The following is an 18,854-nucleotide window of genomic DNA, read 5'->3' as shown; positions in this document are numbered from 1 at the left end:
GGCTTCTAGATACCAGAGCGTTCTCACTTGCGCGCGGAACCGCACGTTCGCTGAGAAGCATGACCACTTTTTCACCGCATGCGTTTTACGGTGGTGCATTTAGTGAAAGCTTCTAGAGGTTTCCATTGTCAATAGCTTTATTTTGAGGCGCACACAGCTGCAGAATCATGGCGAGAAAGAACAGCGACACCTGCAGTACCACCGCAACCTCTTCCAACAGCTGGTGGGTGACGCGAGGGCTTGAGCTAAAAAGCGGGGCCCGTCTGCGCGGAAGGAGTGCGAGGAAAGGCTAGATGGGAGGAGCCATTTCATCTACAAGCTCCCAGGCCGAAGCAGCAAGGACTGTGCTGCTTGTAGCGATCGAAAAACAAACGGAGACAGAAGGGAAACTGTTTTTCTGCAAAACCTGCCGTAACAACCCTGGCCTGCACCCAGGAGAATGCTTCGAGCGGTATCACACGCTGGTCAAATATCAGTAGAGGCAGAATGCAAAAGAAAAAATCCATATCCTGTGAGTTTTTCTTCCAGAGTTTGTGGTTTTCCTCGCGGTGCCACAAACTGGCAAAATAGTTTCAGACCAGGACAGCCGGAAACTGGGTAAAAGTTTCGGATCTCAAAGGGTCCGAAACTGTCCGATGTTTGCATCTTGCCAATGCAGTGACTCCTACTGCTACTCCATTATGGAGTAGCTTCACAGCTAATCTCATCCACTTAACGCTCAGCTCCCCATTGGCAGTTAAATAACTTCAAGATCGAACATTTGATAATATACCTATACGCGTTTCATCCCGAAGGACACCAGTTGGGTTCCTGTCATCACTTTGGGCCCAGATACTAGAGACCTTTCATGACGATCCCACGGCCGGTCACTTCAGCTTCCATGAACCCTATGAGCGCATTCCTAATTGCTTCTCTTGGCCTGGCCTAGGCAACAGCGTACCCAAATACAGTATAGACCACTTATAACGTAACCGCTTATAGTGCAGTACCGGATATAGTGCGGTCTTTTCAGACTCCCATTAATTTTCCCATAGCACTCTATGTATACAGGTATCGCTTATAGTGCAGTTGCGGGAAATGAAATACCCGTTACAGTGCGGCTGCCTGGGAGTACGGAAGTCAGCGGAAACGGCAAACGCTCCCCTCAAACGGGCGCCCCAAGGAGTGCTCGAGGAAGAAAGAGAGACAGAGTGGAGGAGAAGGGCACGTGGTGCGAACGAACAGCCAGTGAGGCTGAAACCAGAATCTTGAGTGCGAGTCGTGAAATATCATGGCGCACATAGCGAGCAAGGGCCACGAAACTGCCAAGGCCGGACAACGCTCGCTTCATGATAACGGCAGTAAACGAAACTTCAGGGAGCGGGCGGCGCCGGCACGGCACGGGGAAGGGCGCACGCAGAGACCATGGAATGTGAGGGAGGAGGGTGGCAGGGAAGCGGATTTCGCCTCGGCAACTCCACCGCTTCGGTGGCTCCCCTCGCCCTCCCTCGTACCTCCTTCACTTTCGACTGTCACCGCGCGCGCCCGCCGCCGCTACAGCCGGCCCTGCGCCAGCTCCCCGAAGTTTCGTTTTCTGCCGTTATTGGGAAGCGGGCATTGGCCGGCTTGGGACAGCGCCGTTGCTTCCCTTTGCGCCGTAGCAGCAGCGTGCAAAGTCAACACATGACTAGAAAGTAGACGAAGTATAAAGGAGAAAGAAGGGTTCACTGCCATTTTCTACGCATGGCTACGGTAGCGTGGCTGAGACGTCGGCACGTAGACGCATGTTCCGGCACAATGCAGAATCAGCGACCTTGCCATTTGAGAGAGGGTGAAATTCCCGCCATTTGTTTTTTTTTGTTTTTTTTGCGCGCGACATTAAAGGTGTAGTAAGAAAGTAAAATTCGTAGTAAGAAAGTAAAATTCCAACTTGGAAGAAGCCAACGGAAGCCACGAAGAAGAAGAGAATGTGCGAGCTCGTGACGAACGTGCATGGGAGCTCGGGACCTTCGGAACGCAAACAGCTGAGCTAGCGCTGCCAGGCTAGCCAGGGCGTGTACGGGTTCGACCTGAGGCACAACACGGACCGAGCCGGTGCTACCAGACCAGCCGGGACGAGGCTGGCGTGTCCCATAGTGAACCTGTGTTCTGGCCAAAGCTGAGATGCAGACCAGGCTGAACGGGTCGGTGCTGTTCCTGCGGTGAACAAGCGTTCGAGCCAAGCGGTTCCAGATGGCCTTGGTCGCGAGTGCGATGCTCGGGTGAGCCACGTGAGAGGGTCCCGCACAACCGCCTGCTGGGGTCGTGGCCACGGTGCCGCGTTGCTGACCGTGTGGGCCTGCAGTGCTGTCGCGCAAGCAGTTCATCTTCTCGTGCACTGGCCGCCTGTACGAGTTCTTCATACAAACAACGCTGCGTCTGCAAGCGCCGACGCCCCGCCCCCGTCGTCGTCACCAGTATTGTGAGTGACAATTTTACGAAATGACCGAAGGACACGCACTGCGATAGCTTGCGTGAGTCGTGGACTGCGTGGACACTATAGAAATTGTACAGTATCTTGTAGCTCTTCCTAAGTGTAACTGTTTGCGTCTGTCGTCGATAAATGTTTGTCCTGTCTATGACTTTGCTTCCTGTATCTGAGTCCCTGGGCCCACGAACCACCACAGAAGGGTCTCTCCTAAGCTTTTACTCTATGGCGGTGCCGGCGCAGTGCCGGTCGGAGGCGCCGCCCCGTGATTTGGTTCGAATTAAGGAGATTCGACTGTAAATTGAATCGGCGACCTTGCCATTTGAGAGAGGGTGAAATTTCCGCCGCATTTTTCTTTCTTTCTTTTTTTTGTTTTGTTTGCGCGCGACTTTGAGGGGTCTCTCCTAAGCTTTGTGCGGGCCTTGAAAATTGTTGCTTTGGTTATAGTGCAGTACCGCTTATAGTGTGGATATTCGCGACTCCGGCGACTCACGTTATAAGCTGTCTACACTGTACATGGCTTCTTCGCTCGGCAAATGCCGCAAACAACTGACCTCACCTCCGGCTGGGCTACTCCAACCTGTCCCATGTCCTGAATCTCTTTACGCAGTCATTGATATCGACCTGTACGGGCCACTACCCACATCAGTAGGCAGTAAGCAATTGATAGTCAGAGTCATGACCACTTGACACAATTATCTATATAACGAATGATTCCATAATCCCTACTAAATTCCAATATTTTGCATGTATTGTGGACATGTCTACAGCGACGACCACTACAACAGATTTGTCCGTAGATGTGTACGCATGTGTGCACGTGTATGTGCGAGTACGCGTGCACAGACCTTTGACAAACACCGCTAGCATGCTATGCACCTCAATGCCACAAGGTCAGCTGCAGCTGTACATTCAGTCGGACGAAGTCTGCAGAAGCAAACCAGCAGCCTTTTTCATTAAATATGTAAATGAATTCATATTAAATAAAGGTATTTTGCTGACTGTGCTTAGCCTGCTCTATTGTAAGCAGTACGAAGCACAATCTTTATTATGAAGGAATATCCCCAAGAGTGTCGTTATAATGGCAGTTGACTGTACACTACAACCCTGCTGATACATGCCACTCCATGATACACAGATACATCACTGCATATGCACCACATCTGTGCAATCAGGTGCAACATATCGACGAGGTCCTACTGGCCCTACTACATCCCAAAGCAGTAAATAGCAAATTGTTCAGTTAGGCATAAGTCAAAGTGCAAAAGACATCCGAGTCACGTCTAAAATCCCATGCACCACTAATTTTAATGGTTCAAGAAAGTAAGTGCCTGGTAGTAACATATCTGGCTTACCTCGTAGTAAGTTTCATCATTGGCCCAACAGATGTAAAGCTGGAAAAATTTTTGCAGATGGCAATAATTAGCAAATGAAGGACAAGCAGGTATTGCTGTTCAACTCACAGATACAGTGAAGTGAATTACACGCTTGAATGCCCATCGGCATCAAAAGTTTACGGACTATGGTATTTGAGAAAAACCTGAATATTTCCGCAGCTTGGGTATGCAGCGTGGTATTTGGATTTACAGCCTGTATATGCAAACAACATAGTGGTGTATGGTTTTACTGGTTATGGCCACAAACTGCTCGGAAATTAACTGCTTCAAATTTTTTGCAGAACCCATGCCCTGTAAACTTCTGATGCTGACTGTATGTTGCAGACCACTATTGTATGGGTCATTATTGTACCACTCTGCCAAGGTGTAAAGGTCTAATTTATTCATGAAACAAACAAAAATGAAAGTAGGTTGGCGATTTTATCAATGCACACATGAGCTGCTGCAAGCCACAAGTCTACATGCATGTGATTGGTTTACCTTCGTGTTTAAAAAAAATAACTAACAATATACAGGGTGTCCCAACTATCATGCAACAAGATTTTAAAATATGCAAATGCAACGTAGCTGGACAGAACCGCGGTAATGCTGTTTGCCGTCGCTTGGAGATACTCAGAATATTTTTTGCATTCCACCTAATTAGATCATTAGTCTTAATTAATTAATCAACTTCTCAAATATTATAATTAGATGAAAAGTGTGAATGCGAAAATTGTAGAGCAACACGAGAAACTACCGATACAGCTTTCTGGTGCTAAATACGTGCTACATAAAAGTTTTTCCAAGCATGAAAGAAGCCTGCAAATACACGCAAAACTGTCGTGCGACTGGCCGGTCCCTTTTGCTTCCGCCCATTCGGTGCTCTGCCGTGCCTGATGTTCCACGGCATCCTTGTGCTTCATTCATCATGTTCCACAGTGCAAATAAATCGCTATAAAGTCCACTACACACATCTCATTTACAAAATGTTTGGTTTATTTTGTTCACAAAGGATTTCTGCACCAAATTAATTCAAAATGACTTGCAGGTGTGAAATATCCTAAATCATGCAGGGACCTTAAGTGCATCTTTGCATTTCTCGCACTCAACACAGCTCTTTTTGCCTTGACTCTTGCACCCTAAGCACAGCCTTGAAGGGTTCTGCTTCACAGTGTTCAGTGGTATGTGCTGAGGAAAATGAGCCCATTCGAAAGCCTGTAGTTGCGTTGGTGAGGGCTGGAGAGATGGAATTCTTCGACTTTGGTACTCAGGTAACACGGCCGCTTCAAAGATTCCTTCAGCCAGGTTCTTTATAGGCAGTGGAAGTTAGCTTCTTGCTTCCTATCTTTGCCGCTAATGCGTAGCTGTTATAAATAGCAATATCCATTACACAGAAAAATATCTTTTTGCGCCAATTGGCATATCTCCTCATGAGAGGAAATGAAGCGAGCTGCTGGTCTTCCTGATCCATTACCCCATTCCACAGTTGTAGTCCAGCACAACCTGTGGTTTCAATACACAAGTTATTTCGGCGATCCTTCTTGCCAGTATCAGCTGTGGCTACAGCGATGTGACAGGTTGTGAGCATGGTAACCTGTTTTTTTGTCTTGCCATGCAAGAGCCATGATGCCTTGACAAAAAAGTCCTTTGCTGTCACCATTTTGAAGTTTGGCTTGTTTCAGCTTTTCAGCATGTTATTGCAATGCGGTCGAACTGCACCCGAGCTAATAAATCCAGCTTCTTTGATGCATAGAAAGAGCAGTGGCGAGGAATAGCAGTTGTCGGGGAAAATCGTGTGACCATCTACGAGGCGGCTCTTAACGAGGGCAATAACCACAGCATACCGGCTGCAGCTGGAGCTTTTTTGGCCTTGCCGGTGTAAATAGAAAAGTTCAAGCATTAGCCGTTTAATGACTCACAGAGTTTATAAACCTTGATGCCGAAGCAGCCATATTTCGAAGGTTTGAACTGCACGTAAGAGAGCCGGCTGTGGAATTTTATCAGGCCTTGTCAACCGACGAACACTCTTCGGGATGGTAGGCGATGCCAATACTAGATGCCAAGATATAATCAAGCACTGGGCACAATTTCCGAAGCCTGTCATCACTTACAGTGGAGATATCGAGTGTGAGTGCCCAGAAACGTTGCCTAGGCATCACTCAAGAAAAAAAATGGTCAGAAGGACTGTATACTGCTCTTCTTTACTTGGCTCATCAGCCCACAGAGGGCAAGCCAAGCTGTCATTTCAGCCGTCGTCGTCTCACACCGACTCAAATCTGGACATGAACGCCATTGGTCCATTGCATAGACATTCATGTGCAAAGTGATCATGCTCCAGAAATCCACCCCGACAAGAGCGTCAAACATGCATTAAACAGTCAAATCTACACCGACTTGTAGCCGAAGCTGAATTGCTCACTTTACACCTGGTGGACCACTGAAACGGTGTTTGATGATGTTTTCTGAGCGGATGTCACCCTTCCATTGCCACTCTTCAACTTTAGGCACTTTCGAAGGTCGCAACAAGCACTGATTTTCTGCTTGCGCTGCAGTGTCATTCTCTTTCACATCATTGTTGCTGTCAGTGGCCATGTAGTCACCATTGTTAGAAGCATTTTCATCCTCAAAATGGTCGATATCATCATCACTGTCGAAGACAAGCTGTAGAATTTCCTCTTCGCTCAACCCCCAACTTTGCCGGGATGCCACTGCCGAAATGACAGAGTGAAGTATAGCGAGCACGAAGCTTTTTGTTGTTTTGCTATCAATTCCGGCTGAAGGTTTGGACAAGTATTTCATCTAGTGTGCAAAAAGAAAAAACAAGAAAAAAAAATAACCTGCAATTAGCTGCCATCTATATTTTTTATAACATATATTTTTATAACATAACTCTTCTAAGCAGGTTACGAAAAAAAAAAGGCAAGGAAAGATTTAAAGGGGCCCTGAAGGACTTCTTATCGAAGTTGAGAAATGCACTAGCAATAAAAATTGACTATTTCATAAATACTTTGCTGCGAAAAGTACTTCAGTCCTTTCAGCATAAACGGAGTAATTGGCAACCAAAGGTCAAAGGCTACAGTGGAGCAGTGTGTGCCCGCAACACTCCGCCTACTGAAAATCACTGCGGCGTGCAGTTCAAATTTGATTTCGGATGTTCACGTAGACGCCACTATTTCCGATTTTGGCGTCTACACTGCACCAAATGCAGTTGTCCTCAGCGATCCGTAGCACGCTCAGCCAACAGACTCGTCGCGGCACCCCGCGGGAGCCACGGTATCTACGCTACATAGCAGGCTGCAGCTACATGCAACTGTAGTGTGCACTCGTATTCATATACTCCAGCCTGGCCATGCGGCGTGGTGCGGACCGGCTTTGTCCTGCACGAGCTTGACTGATGTATAGTAGCCACATCCAAGTTGCGCATTTCGAAGCCCTGTCAATAGCTCAATACGAAACGAAGTCCGCCAAGGCGTCTAGCTAGGAGCAGCCAGGAGTGAATGAGTGAAACAACTTTATTGAGACCAGCGGATTGAGGCTTGGGCCTAGGCCGCGGCAGGGGCGGTAGAGAGACCCTGCCTCCCGGCCAGCACTCGAGCTCGTGCGTGTTGTCTGACCTTAAGTTTCGTGTGGTTCAAGGCTAGTTGAGTGCTCAAAACTAATTCAAATTAGCGAGACCCAATGGCTATGACACTCACAAGCAGTCTCACCAAAGTTTAGTTCCTACACAGGCGGCCGTGGCCAAGTTTGAGCAGACAATAGTCGGCTTCTTCCGGAAGTACGTAATTCTTATCCAATTTCGAAACCAGACTTTAGCTTACTTCAGCCTGTTAATAACTTTGTCAATAAATGTGCATATTAAGAGTAGGAGAAGTGCACTGATCCAAACAACCTTCTTGATTGATTCCCATAACGCGCTGCCAATAGCAGCCGCATATGGGAATATGCTATATGACAAAATATAGCGGCCAAAAAGAGTGAGGGGAAGGCTTCTGTTGAAAAGAGCATTAGAGAAAAAGGTGACTTAGCGCTCCGCTTGTGAGCTCTATGCGCCGCGCACGACAGCAAAATTTGGCTGAGATGTTTACAGTGGTGTATGCTATCCACAGACTGCATTTTTTCACCAAGCCCGATGGGTCGTTCAGGACTGCATTAAACATTTTAATCCAAAGAAAAGCATGTCACTTTAACTGTTTCAGAGAAAGGCCATAATCTGTCAGCTTTGCTTGCTTCACACAAAGCTTGCTGGCATTTTGCTCTAAAGCATCCAAGTCAGTGCTTCTCAAACTGCGGGTCATGAGCCTTCTTCTGTGGGTCACGGAGCATCCAACTACAGTATAGACCACTTATATTGTAACCGCTTATAGTGTAGGACCGGATATAGTGTGGTCTTTTCAGACTCCCGTTAATTTTCCCATAGCACTCCATGTATACACGCATCGCTTATAGTGCAGTTGCGGGAAACGAAATACCGGTTACAGTGCGGCTGCCTGGGAGTACGGAAGTCAGCGGAGACGGCGAACACACCCCTCAAACAGGCGCCCCAAGGAGTGCTCGAGGAAGAAAGAGACAGAGTGGAGGAGAAGGGCACGTGGTGCGAACGAACAGCCAGTGAGGCTGAAACCAGAATCTTGAGTGCGAGTCGTGAAATATCCCGGCGCGCATAGTGAGCGAGGGCCGCGAAACTGCTAATGCCATCCAACGCTCGCTTCACGATAACGGCAGTAAACGAAACTTCAGGGAGCGGGCGGCGCCGGCACGGCGAAGGGCGCACGCGGGGACCGTGGAATATGAGGGAGGAGGGCGGCAGGGAAGCGGGTTTCGCCTTGGCAACTCCGCCGCTTCGGTGGCTCCCCTCGCCCTCCCTCGTAGCTCCCTCACTTTTGACTGTCACCGTGCGCGCCTGCCGCCGTGCAGGCGCCGCCGCTCCAGCCGGCCCGGCGTCAGCTCCCTCGAAGTTTCGTTTTCTGCCGATATCGGGAAGCGGGCGTTTGTCGGCGTGGGCAGTTTCGTTGGCCGGCCTGGGACAGGCCGCTTCCCTCTGCGCCGTAGCCGCAGTGTGCAAGGTCAACACGTGACTAGAAAGTAGAGGAAGCATAAAAGAGAAAGAAGGGTTCACTGCCATTTTCTACGCGTGGCTACGGTGGCGTGGCTGAGACGTCGGCACGTACACGCATGTTCCGGCGCAACGCAGAATCAGCAACCTTGCCATTTGAGAGAGGGTGAAATTTCCACCGCGTTTTCTTTCTTTTTTTGTTTTGTTCGCGCACGGCATTGAGGGGTCTCTCCTAAGCTTTTACTCTATGACAGTGCTGGAGCAATGCCGGTCGGAGGCACCGCTGCGTGATTTGGTTCGAATTAACGAGATTCGACTGTAAATTGAATGCAAACGTTCTAGCCGCGTTCCTCGACTGTCACATACGTGTGGCAGCTCGGTGCACATGTTTTGCATATGTGCGGGCCTTGAAAATTGTTGCTTTGATTATAGTGCGGTACCGCTTATAGTGCGGATATTCGCGACTCCGGCGACTTACGTTATAAGCGGTCTACACTGTATACCACCATGACATCAATGCCTCTTGCCAAGCTTTGGCATCACGCTTTTAACTATTCACTTCCTTCTTAGCAGTCCTTCGTTTATCAGTGCAATACGACAAATTTTTGCTGGGAGGTAGCCACAGAAATGCTATCGCATATAATGTCCGGGCCTGAAGGGCTAAAGTACATTCTTCCCATCCTTCTCATTGAAATACATGATTAAATCATTCCTTGTTAAAAAAATATTACCAAAGATTTGTTCTTTACAATAAATTAAAATGTAAATGTACCTGTGTCACTGAAAAAAGTAAATTTTCAGAAGACTAATAAAGGTGGGGAGTCAAGGTAGGTTCGGTATTACTAAAAGGGGCCACTTACTGGAAAAGTTTGAGAAGCACTGATCTAAGTGCTCCACATAGCATAGTGACAAGTCCTTTGCAAAAACGAAGCTGGATAGAGACTAAAGAATCTACGGCCTCCTGCAAAACCACAACAGGAGCAGGCTGTACTATGTATTATGTTACCGTCATAGTTGTCACTGCAGAGGCTCAAGCCCTCGAGCTTTCACTGGCAACCCAGGCAGCCACCATCCATTCCTATGACCGATAACATGTCTCGGAAACACTCTAGAAAGCAGGCTGTTTTACCACAGAACGCATACTAAAGCTGACAGTACCGCTGCTTTTCATTCTGATATCAGATACATTTCTGTTACTGGTATTCTTATAAGCGGGTCAGACTGTACATGGGTGTTCCAGTTAGCAGTTTCCTAAAAGTGTCCCTCTAACCATTCAGGATAACCATAAATGGAATGCAAAGGCATTTTCTAGCAGATTTTGGGGACGGACATCAAGAAAATGGTCCAAGTCTTAGAAATTCTCATAAATAGACATGACTTCGCTACTGTCAGCTTCAACTGCACAATTACAGCAAGTGAACTAAAGTTACTAGTTAAAAAGATGATTATCAAATTAAGAAAAAATCTTTTTTCTGCTGTCTGCCTAGTCACATAACCTATCAGCAAAAATGGCAGGGGCTTAGATATGACAGTGCCTTTTTGTTTTATAATTTCCACATAAAAGGAATCACCAAGTATGTATTTCAAGGCAGAGAAATCAGTTGTTTTTATGCTTCTAGGAAATTACCTTGCACTTCGCTTTATGTGCTTGCTTGGTGCTGGTTTTGTTGCTCTCATTGTAAAATGGTGCGTGCGTGTGTGTGTGTGTGTGTGTGTGTGTGTGTGTGTGTGTGTGTGTGTGTGTGTAATGTCACATGCAAAAGACTTTCAGTTGCAACTCATCACCTGTGTAACATGGCCGTCCTTCTACACTCCCACTTATTTAGCTTGCGTTGTAGTTAAATCATGCAGGTGTGCTGACTCATACATCAACTTGTGGTTCTTTAGTTGAATTATCTGAGGCCCAACTGCATTACTGCCATGTAAGAACTCACATTGTGCAACAAGCATTAAATGGTTCACCTCTGCTCCCCCCACCCCCTTCCCTCCATAATTTCTTGGTCTCTCTGTAACAACTGCTTTTGGTGACAAACCACAATGCTCAGCACCCTTGAATGATGCCTATAATGCTACTTAAAACATAAGAGAAATAATGAGCCAACTCAAGATTTCTGCTTCCACACAATTCAACCCATGCGTGCATTCCGTGGTAGCTTGACTAAAAGCTGTGCAAGAATTCCAACAAGGTCATGGTTATTCGCAAGTGTCGACAATGGCATACCTCAGCATTCACCAACACTGTGTTGATTAAGGACATGTAGGCCCTTATGTCAGCCTTCTGTTGCACAGACAAGTTCTGGGTGAGCTGAATGCCCTGCAATGAAAGAGAAAACGGTGACCCATAGGATACTTGCATAACTTCGTACTTCAAGAACCGCGCACAGGCCACTCGCAATGCTTTGCTCTCCATTTTGTTGTGATCAGTTAAGAGAGCACTAACAAGGCATTGCATGTTACTGAGATGGGCACCTGTGTACACACTGCAATAGCTGTGTTTGCTCACCAGTTTTCAAACTGTGGCATATACAGCTACCACAAAGATAAATGAACACCTGAAATCACAGAGGCAAAAGCCATAATCAGCTGAGGAGCCAGGTGTGTCAGTACATCGTCAGTTTTGTTGTTGGAAAAAGAAATGTGCTTTTAAAAGTACGATAGGATGCGTCACAAGGCCACATGACGACGCATGTATACACGAGCACGGGAAGTGTCAGTAAATGTAAATTGCTTCAGCACTCTCGTATGTTTATCCATGTGCTTTTCTCTACCCTTGTCTTCAATGCGCACTGCAGCACAGATTTAAACATTTTTTAACACATTAGGCTCTGTGGGACTTCGAAAACAAATAACAGTGCACTTGCTTGTCTTGAGATGTACACCAGTGTGAAAAATAGCGATTATTTATCTATTGCTCAAATAAATGTGCGAATCAGGCTGAAAAACGTTTGTTTTCAAGAACTTTTCGTTCCCCTTAATTCTGAACCATTATGAACCCATTATATTGTTGCTCTGGAGTTAAACTTGAACCAAACCAGAAAATATGTAGTATGAACTTGAACTCAAAAGCTTTTCAGTTCGACACCCTGGTACTGCAGTCATTAATAGTGTCTGCTAGTTAGCTGATATACAATGACCGAGTCAGTCAGGTAGTGGTCCAGTGATCTTCAAATAATCATGACAATCTTCTTCTTTTTTCCAAATTGCAAATCTTTATTTTGAGGGCAATTTATCAATCTACTTTGCAGTTAGTTCTCCATTCAGGTGCATGAGAAATTTTCCTTTAACGTTATGGGTGCTTCTACATGTGTGTAGTCACCTCAACCTGTTACCGCTGCCAAGCAGAAATTCCACTTACCTGCTCAGCCTTGCTTATGGCTCATGGAGACCACACTGTCAATGTGTGGCTAAATATCATCATTTAATATGCGAGGTTGCACTGACAATGACACAGAAACGGGACATACTTATATGACAAACGACTCTCTACCTCAGCTACAATTCATGTCGTCAGGTAATCTCTTACCTTTGTATTAACAAATGCGACGATGGGGTCCATTTCGGCAATGACAAACGGCCCACATTTGAGCACCGGCACATTACCTACAAAAAAAAAAAAAATAGCTGCTTAGATCACCTAATAACCATGGGCTGCGAAGAACAGGGCCTCTGCAGGCACATCAGAATTTGAATGTTTTACCTGACGGCGAAATGCTCTCGACGTTGGGGCGCATTTCCACTTCATGGTCAAGGCCGGCCATCCGAAGGAATGTTTGGACGCCTAACGAACTCGCACTTTCCGGTAAAAGTACTTGATACTCTGTTTTCGCCACAGACGTACAAGAGACACAGGAAATAAATTAAGACAGCACGACCTTGCAAACAGTGGCTGGACATTAAAAATAATAAATTAGCAAGCAAGAGCTTACTTTCAAAAGACTGAAATACTTTAGCATCGTCAGGCCACGGCTGGTTAGCTGAGAAAAGAAAAATGCAGGGCATTGAGGGCTGAGTTAGCAGCTATAATGTGCACACAGTGAAAAACAGCATGACTGTCCTTCCCCAGAAGGGCATTTGCATTCTAAAAAGAAACAAAGTTTACTAGAAGAATAAGCGCTTACCGCCAAGCTCAACAGCGATTGAGTCAGCCAAAAGTACTGAAGGCATAGTCATAGCAGGCATTGGCTCAGGACAAAAATAATTATTTAAATTTCGCTCATATCTGCCTAAACTTTCACATGGAAATGCATACAGACCATGATACAGACGCACACGACTGCCGTGCCAATATTATTCTCATTGCTTTCACGTCAAGACTACACTCTAGTCAAGACCAGTCAAGACGTGGCTACGGCGAAGCTTTAAAAAAAATTGTTGAATATTTCTAACATCAAAAGGCTAAAAAACTAATTACAATTTTAAACATATACAAGCAAGTGTATGGTTTATTTAGAAAAACCTACTGGAAATGTTTGAGCACAAATTTTGGGTGAAATACGGAATCGAAACTCTGCGTTTGGCGCAAAGCGTGAACAGTATGCTTCGTGCTGCGACACTGGTTGGCTGTGGTCGATATGGCGCCCTTGACTCTGGGAAAATCCTCCCGTCTCGTCCAAACATTTCGGCTGCTCGCGAAACTACGGTCGTCCCGTCAGATATTTCCACCGAGGCACAATTTCCACCACACAGCCTACCTGTTCGGCGTCAAAGGCATCGAGCTTCGGATGCCTGCGCTATCGCCCACCATGACGGAAGGCACGATCATCAAATGGCTCAAGAACGAAGGGGACACGGTCCAGCCCGGAGACGTTCTCTGCGAGATTCAGACTGACAAAGCCGTTGTCGCGTACGAAATCGAGGACTCTGGTATCCTCGCCAAAATTCTGAAGGACGCAAACTCCGGAGTGCAGCCGCTGAACACGCTCATCGGACTCATGGTCGAGGAAGGGCAGGACTGGAAGGACGTCGACATCCCCGCTGGCGAGGAAACAGTGGCACCCAGCGCGACGGCTCCCGCTGCTTCCCAACCGAAACAAGTGAAGCAACCGGCCGGTTCGCGCTCCAAGGCGTCCATGGTTGGTCCTGCTGTCAAGCACCTCTTAGACATGTACGGGCTGAAAGCGGAGGACGTGCCTGCTACGGGTCCCCACAACGTACTGCTGAAAGCGGACGTTGCTCGGTACGTATCCTCTAAAGGCATCTCTGGCGCCGCGCCTGCCACATCTTCTGCCGGCAAGCCTAAGCCGTTGGTTACTCAATCGACAGCGTTGGCGGAGGAAAACGAATACGAGGACATACCTTTAACCAACATGCGACGTGCAATCGCCAAACGACTGACCCTGTCGAAGACGACGATCCCCCACAGTTATATGAACGTGGTGTGCAACATCGACGAAACGCTAGAGACCCGGAAGAAATACGCCGCCGAAGGAGTCAAGGTGTCTGTGAACGATTTCATCATTAAAGCAGCAGCGATGGCTTTACATCGAGTGCCCGCCATGAATGCAATGTGGAAAAACGAAAGCGTAGAGCTTTTGGCCGACATCGACATCTCCATTGCTGTGGCTACCGACACAGGCCTCATCACGCCCATTGTGAAAGCCGCAGATGTTCTGGGCATTGACGAAATCGCCACGACTGTCAAGGCACTGGCCAGCCGAGCCCGAGAGGGCAAACTGAAGCCAAACGAGTTCGAAGGGGGCTGCTTTTCCATCTCCAACTTGGGCATGTTTGGCATCTCGCAGTTTAGTGCAGTGATCAACCCTCCGCAGGCTTCCATACTGGCCATAGGAGGATCTGCGCTAGTGCCTGGGTGTGACGGAAGGCCGCTGCATGCCATGGTTGCCACTCTTTCATACGACGCACGAGTCATCACCGAGGAAACTGCAGCCGAGTTTGTGACAGCATTCAAAGACCACATCGAACAGCCGCTCAACATGCTGGGAATGCCTCTCGTAAAGCACAGTGAAGCACAAGGGCAATAGGCCACATACTCAAACTGTAGGTGACAAAGGCAGCTGCCACATGGTGCGATATTTATTCTGAACTGCTCAGCTTTTATCCACACTGCTAGTCTCTTCGGTGTGTACTGCTAAAAATAAACATTCTCTGCTGTGACCAGCAAACATTCAGCATAATTTATTCAGCCATCAATGAACAAAAAATGAACAGGGGTGACCATTAAAACATTGCAACAGATAAAAAATGTGCACTCTGAATTTACGCAAGACAAACCACCGAAACTGTCAACTCAGCAGCATGTTGAGCACATTTGATGAAAATTGCAGTGCAGAAGAGCATGCAAGCTCGCAGCAGACTTGCACACGAAGCTTGTGCCCGAAAGCCACGATAAAGGCTGAACAATTTCAATCAATTTACATGTTTCTTTCAAGCATAAAAATGCCTCTTGGCCAATGCTAAGAGGTTGGGACAACTGCTGCAAAAAGAACACAGTGCCAGAGAACAATGATAATGCAGAGGCACCTATCATGACCTACCACATTCACTGGGGTTTAATAAGCATAGATGGCTGCAAGGATAATGATAATGAGAGTTGGTATCCATGCCTGCCACCAGTGCTTTAAGAGATGTCTAATATTTCAGTACGTTTGACCATGACCTGCAGCACAAACCGGGTACTCCTCTTGCAATGGCAATTGTGCACAGAGTGATAGCCAACTAGGTAGTGAAGTCTATGGGGCAGCAGCAGTCTTGATTTTCAAACAGTTGTACAGTCACTTGCAGTCTCGGTGACCAACCATGAATTTCATGCTAGTTGGCTAAAAATCTAGTGCTCGTCCTATGTTATTTTTCCCATGTCCCTTGTTTTCTTGCACCAATCCCAATATGCATTCTGAATCCAGATGATCAGATTAAATAAGACATGGGAAAATATCCCATTCAAGCCAAGCCCACTTCGACAGAATGGCATATTAATATTCACTATAAAAACAAACATATACAACGGATAAAGATGAAAATAAGGAGGGAGCAGGTTGGCATATGCCAGCGTGCTCTTAGGAAGGAGGTAATAGAAACAGAATTTGAAGTTAAAGAGAAAGGAAGTAAAACAGAAAGAAAGAATAAGATGGCTTTCCTCAAACTAGCCCAAATCAAGCAGCATATTTTGTCAATAAAGCATCTTGATAATGCAACTAATTTCAATTGAAAATGTGCTTATTACATCATTTTTCATACATGTTTTATTAGATGGCTGAATTTTCCTTTAAAAGAAATAATGGCCAAAGGTCATCAATAATGCACTAATCAAGAATGCCAATAGCTTTTTTTTTTTTTTTTCATTTGTAACAAGAGAGTCATATTTAAGTGAATTGTGTCTAAGCAGAAACTTGGGCCTGCCAAAGTTGATTTGGCAATATACAGCAGATTACTACTCCCTGATAGAAAAATCTTGATTGCTGACTAACCCCCCCCCCCCCCCCCCCCCAAAAGAAAAAACTGCTACAAGTGCTTAAATTTGACAAGCGTGTTGGCAAAAGCAACAGGACCAAATCTCATAAGTTTAGCAGGTCACCCCTGATTGCATCAGACATAATGTGTTGAGGTGAAAGGTGCTTCCACAATGCATTTGGTTGTCCCGTCTTTTCATTTTATACACGACTACTCAGTGAGTCCATTGCATCATGCACACATTGATAACGTCTCTCAGGGTGCAAGAACAGATGAGTATTCGCAAACATTAAGTGCCAACTGCAATGAAATTTCGCTACCTAAATTGTTTAAAAATGAGTAGTATATGCTATTGAAGCAATCTTGGCAAATCTGGAGAGGTGGTAATTATCTAATTTTATTATTAACAGCCTTTAAGTAACACTAGCAGGCAATGTATGCACCTGGTGGTTAGTGGATGTGAACAAGTCCCAGCATATTGCTTCCGAGATTTGCACTGTGTCAGAGGTGACGCCTGACCTCGGAGGCCATGTCCAGGAGCCGCACTTGCTCTGAACATTCTGGGTTCAGCATCATTTCTAGTGAGCAGTAGTGGCGGCATTTTTTTCTGTTTCGGTATTTTATGCGAGCTTTTTATGGTGCATCCAATTCTACCTTAACCATAAGATTTTGCATGGAGGCTCCTAAATTATGTACACCATCTTAAACTAGGCTTTTCACGTGCAGTCTGAAATTTCGTTACAGTTGACCTTGCACAAAATATTCACATTTCAATTGCAACATACATATGTGGCACTTGATTGCGAGTCATGCCAACTCGAGGCACATTGTCAAGACTAGAATGTCTCGAAATGGGGATTGTCAGAGGCTTTGTAAGGCTGCATCACAACCATGAGCAAGTGGTCAGTGACTGTAGCCACAGCCTCCTGTATTTTGCAGGGCCTGCCCAGTCTTTTGCAATGCATGGGAGCCAGTGGTCCACAGTAGATACACCACATTCCGAATAATTTTATACTCATTGTTGCTAAAGCATGGGCAACTTTAGCTAGGCACTGCTACGACTCCCTGTCTGCTCATTGGCTTCCGCAAGACACGTGAAGGATAGTTGACATGACCCTAACAATGTCCCATAAACTGTGACCAACTACTGGGAAAGTGGCGCCCTCTCAGTCACCCGAGCTTAAACATCACTGGCTTGGCATTGAAAAAATACAGGAGGCTATGCTCAAGCACTGCAGAACAGATTGCATCAACCGTAGCTATGCGACAGAGCACTGCACTTGTCTGAAGGACTGCTGCAGTTGCCAAAACAAATGACACGTGTGCATACAAATTGTGCTGAAGTGCCAAAGACAACTCCACAAAAGTGCAAACATCAAATCATGCACACTCCTTTCATAGAAGCAGGCATACAAAATATATATACTGTAACATATCTGCACCGGCAAACTCTGTAAACTAGCCTACTTTAAAGTAGGCCAGGTTAGTGCTTACATCTGCTTCACTTTTGCTCAAATTTTGCAGCAAGATCATATCTTCTGGTCTGCACCATTCTATAAAGCACTTGGCATCCTGAGCACTCTGAATTTTTAAAAGCAAAAAGTTTTTTTTTTTTTTTTCTCTCTTTCGCCAGTTTTCACAGTCGGTGGTTGGTGGTCTGAGGTTGCACTTGCCACCAATGCAAAGGCACTGATGCAAACAATGCATGTATTCACGCAACCGAGTTGCGCGTAACTATTAGTGCTCTTTGAGACACACGTGCTGTTTACCTATACTACTGCTACAGATATGCCGGTTAACGGCGCTGTTCTGTACGAATTTATGCAATGAAACAACAAATGCTGCTTAACTATCCTCACTGCAACAAATATTCGCTGTCAGGCTCACCATTCCTTTAATAAAATGGATAGCTTTCTTGAAGCCTTTGAGTATTTGCTTACATTGAAAATCATCGTCGTTGGTTCCTGCACTTTTTTTTCTTTTCCTTTCTTTTTTTTTTTCTTGCTTGGTTCATCCAGAACAAATAATAACACACCATCGTATGTGCACATTGTTATCAGCAACACAAGTTGCTGCAGAAACATGGTCTGTTTTCACTGCCTATTACCAAACAAAAATTCGGACGCACCAGGCAAAGAACAATGCCACGTGTTGCAGTGAACACTGCAGACCGAAAATGCAATCTTGTTGAGAAGTCAAAGTAAAAATGCCGCAGCAGAAACACAAAACGTCCTTTTAAAGTTGTTTAATTACAAATGCATGTCTCCATATAGACTGTGTCTCATGTCTGCTAAAGCTAAACGTCTATTGGCAATCTAAATCACTGGTAACACAGGTTTTCTTGACTAGCTGCCAAAGCGTAAATTCATATAGCATCTTTACTTTCAAGTAAGGGCATGCAAATACTCGAAATTGTGAATTACCACATCATTTGAGAAATGATTATGCAACATTGTCAAATATTGATTTCCATTGGAATGCACAAGATAACAGCACTTATCAAAGTTTACACAAGGAAAGCCAGATTTAAGTGGCAACTGTTCTACTGCGGGCAAGCCGCAGTCTCTGCAGA

The 18,854-nt window shown here is 45.9% G+C and overlaps 2 protein-coding genes across 3 annotated transcripts in view; one reads left to right on the top strand and one right to left on the bottom strand.

Moving 5' to 3' along the window:
• The window catches only part of LOC119455259 (metaxin-2), a 32,988-nt gene extending 19,803 nt beyond the window's left edge, over positions 1-13,185 (bottom strand). The window contains exons 1-6 of one of the 2 annotated variants that reach the window (XM_049668665.1): positions 12,994-13,185; positions 12,802-12,849; positions 12,573-12,692; positions 12,399-12,475; positions 11,097-11,189; positions 3,802-3,840 (exon numbers count right to left, since the gene is read on the bottom strand). In XM_049668665.1, the coding sequence (XP_049524622.1) occupies positions 3,802-3,840; positions 11,097-11,189; positions 12,399-12,475; positions 12,573-12,692; positions 12,802-12,849; positions 12,994-13,054 (438 nt within the window). In that variant the 5' untranslated portion in view covers positions 13,055-13,185. The remainder of the gene's footprint in view (positions 1-3,801; positions 3,841-11,096; positions 11,190-12,398; positions 12,476-12,572; positions 12,693-12,801; positions 12,850-12,993) is intronic. The other variant, XM_037716659.2, reaches the window with a different exon arrangement.
• Positions 13,186-13,427: 242 nt separating this feature from the next.
• LOC119455258 (pyruvate dehydrogenase protein X component, mitochondrial) lies at positions 13,428-14,997 on the top strand. The gene has a single exon (XM_037716657.2). It carries the CDS (start codon positions 13,447-13,449, stop codon positions 14,854-14,856), a length of 1,410 nt encoding a protein of 469 aa, XP_037572585.1. The 5' UTR covers positions 13,428-13,446; the 3' UTR covers positions 14,857-14,997.
• Positions 14,998-18,854: the final 3,857 nt, after the last annotated feature.

Source organism: Dermacentor silvarum, chromosome 6 (genome assembly GCF_013339745.2).
Source record: "Dermacentor silvarum isolate Dsil-2018 chromosome 6, BIME_Dsil_1.4, whole genome shotgun sequence".
Lineage (NCBI taxonomy): Eukaryota > Metazoa > Arthropoda > Arachnida > Ixodida > Ixodidae > Dermacentor > Dermacentor silvarum.
This window is presented reverse-complemented; position numbering and strand designations above follow the sequence as displayed.

What these genes read in the sequence shown, in the direction of transcription:
- LOC119455258 (XM_037716657.2), top strand. Translation starts at nt 13,447, where the DNA reads ATGGCGCCCTTGACTCTGGGAAAATCCTCCCGTCTCGTCCAAACATTT.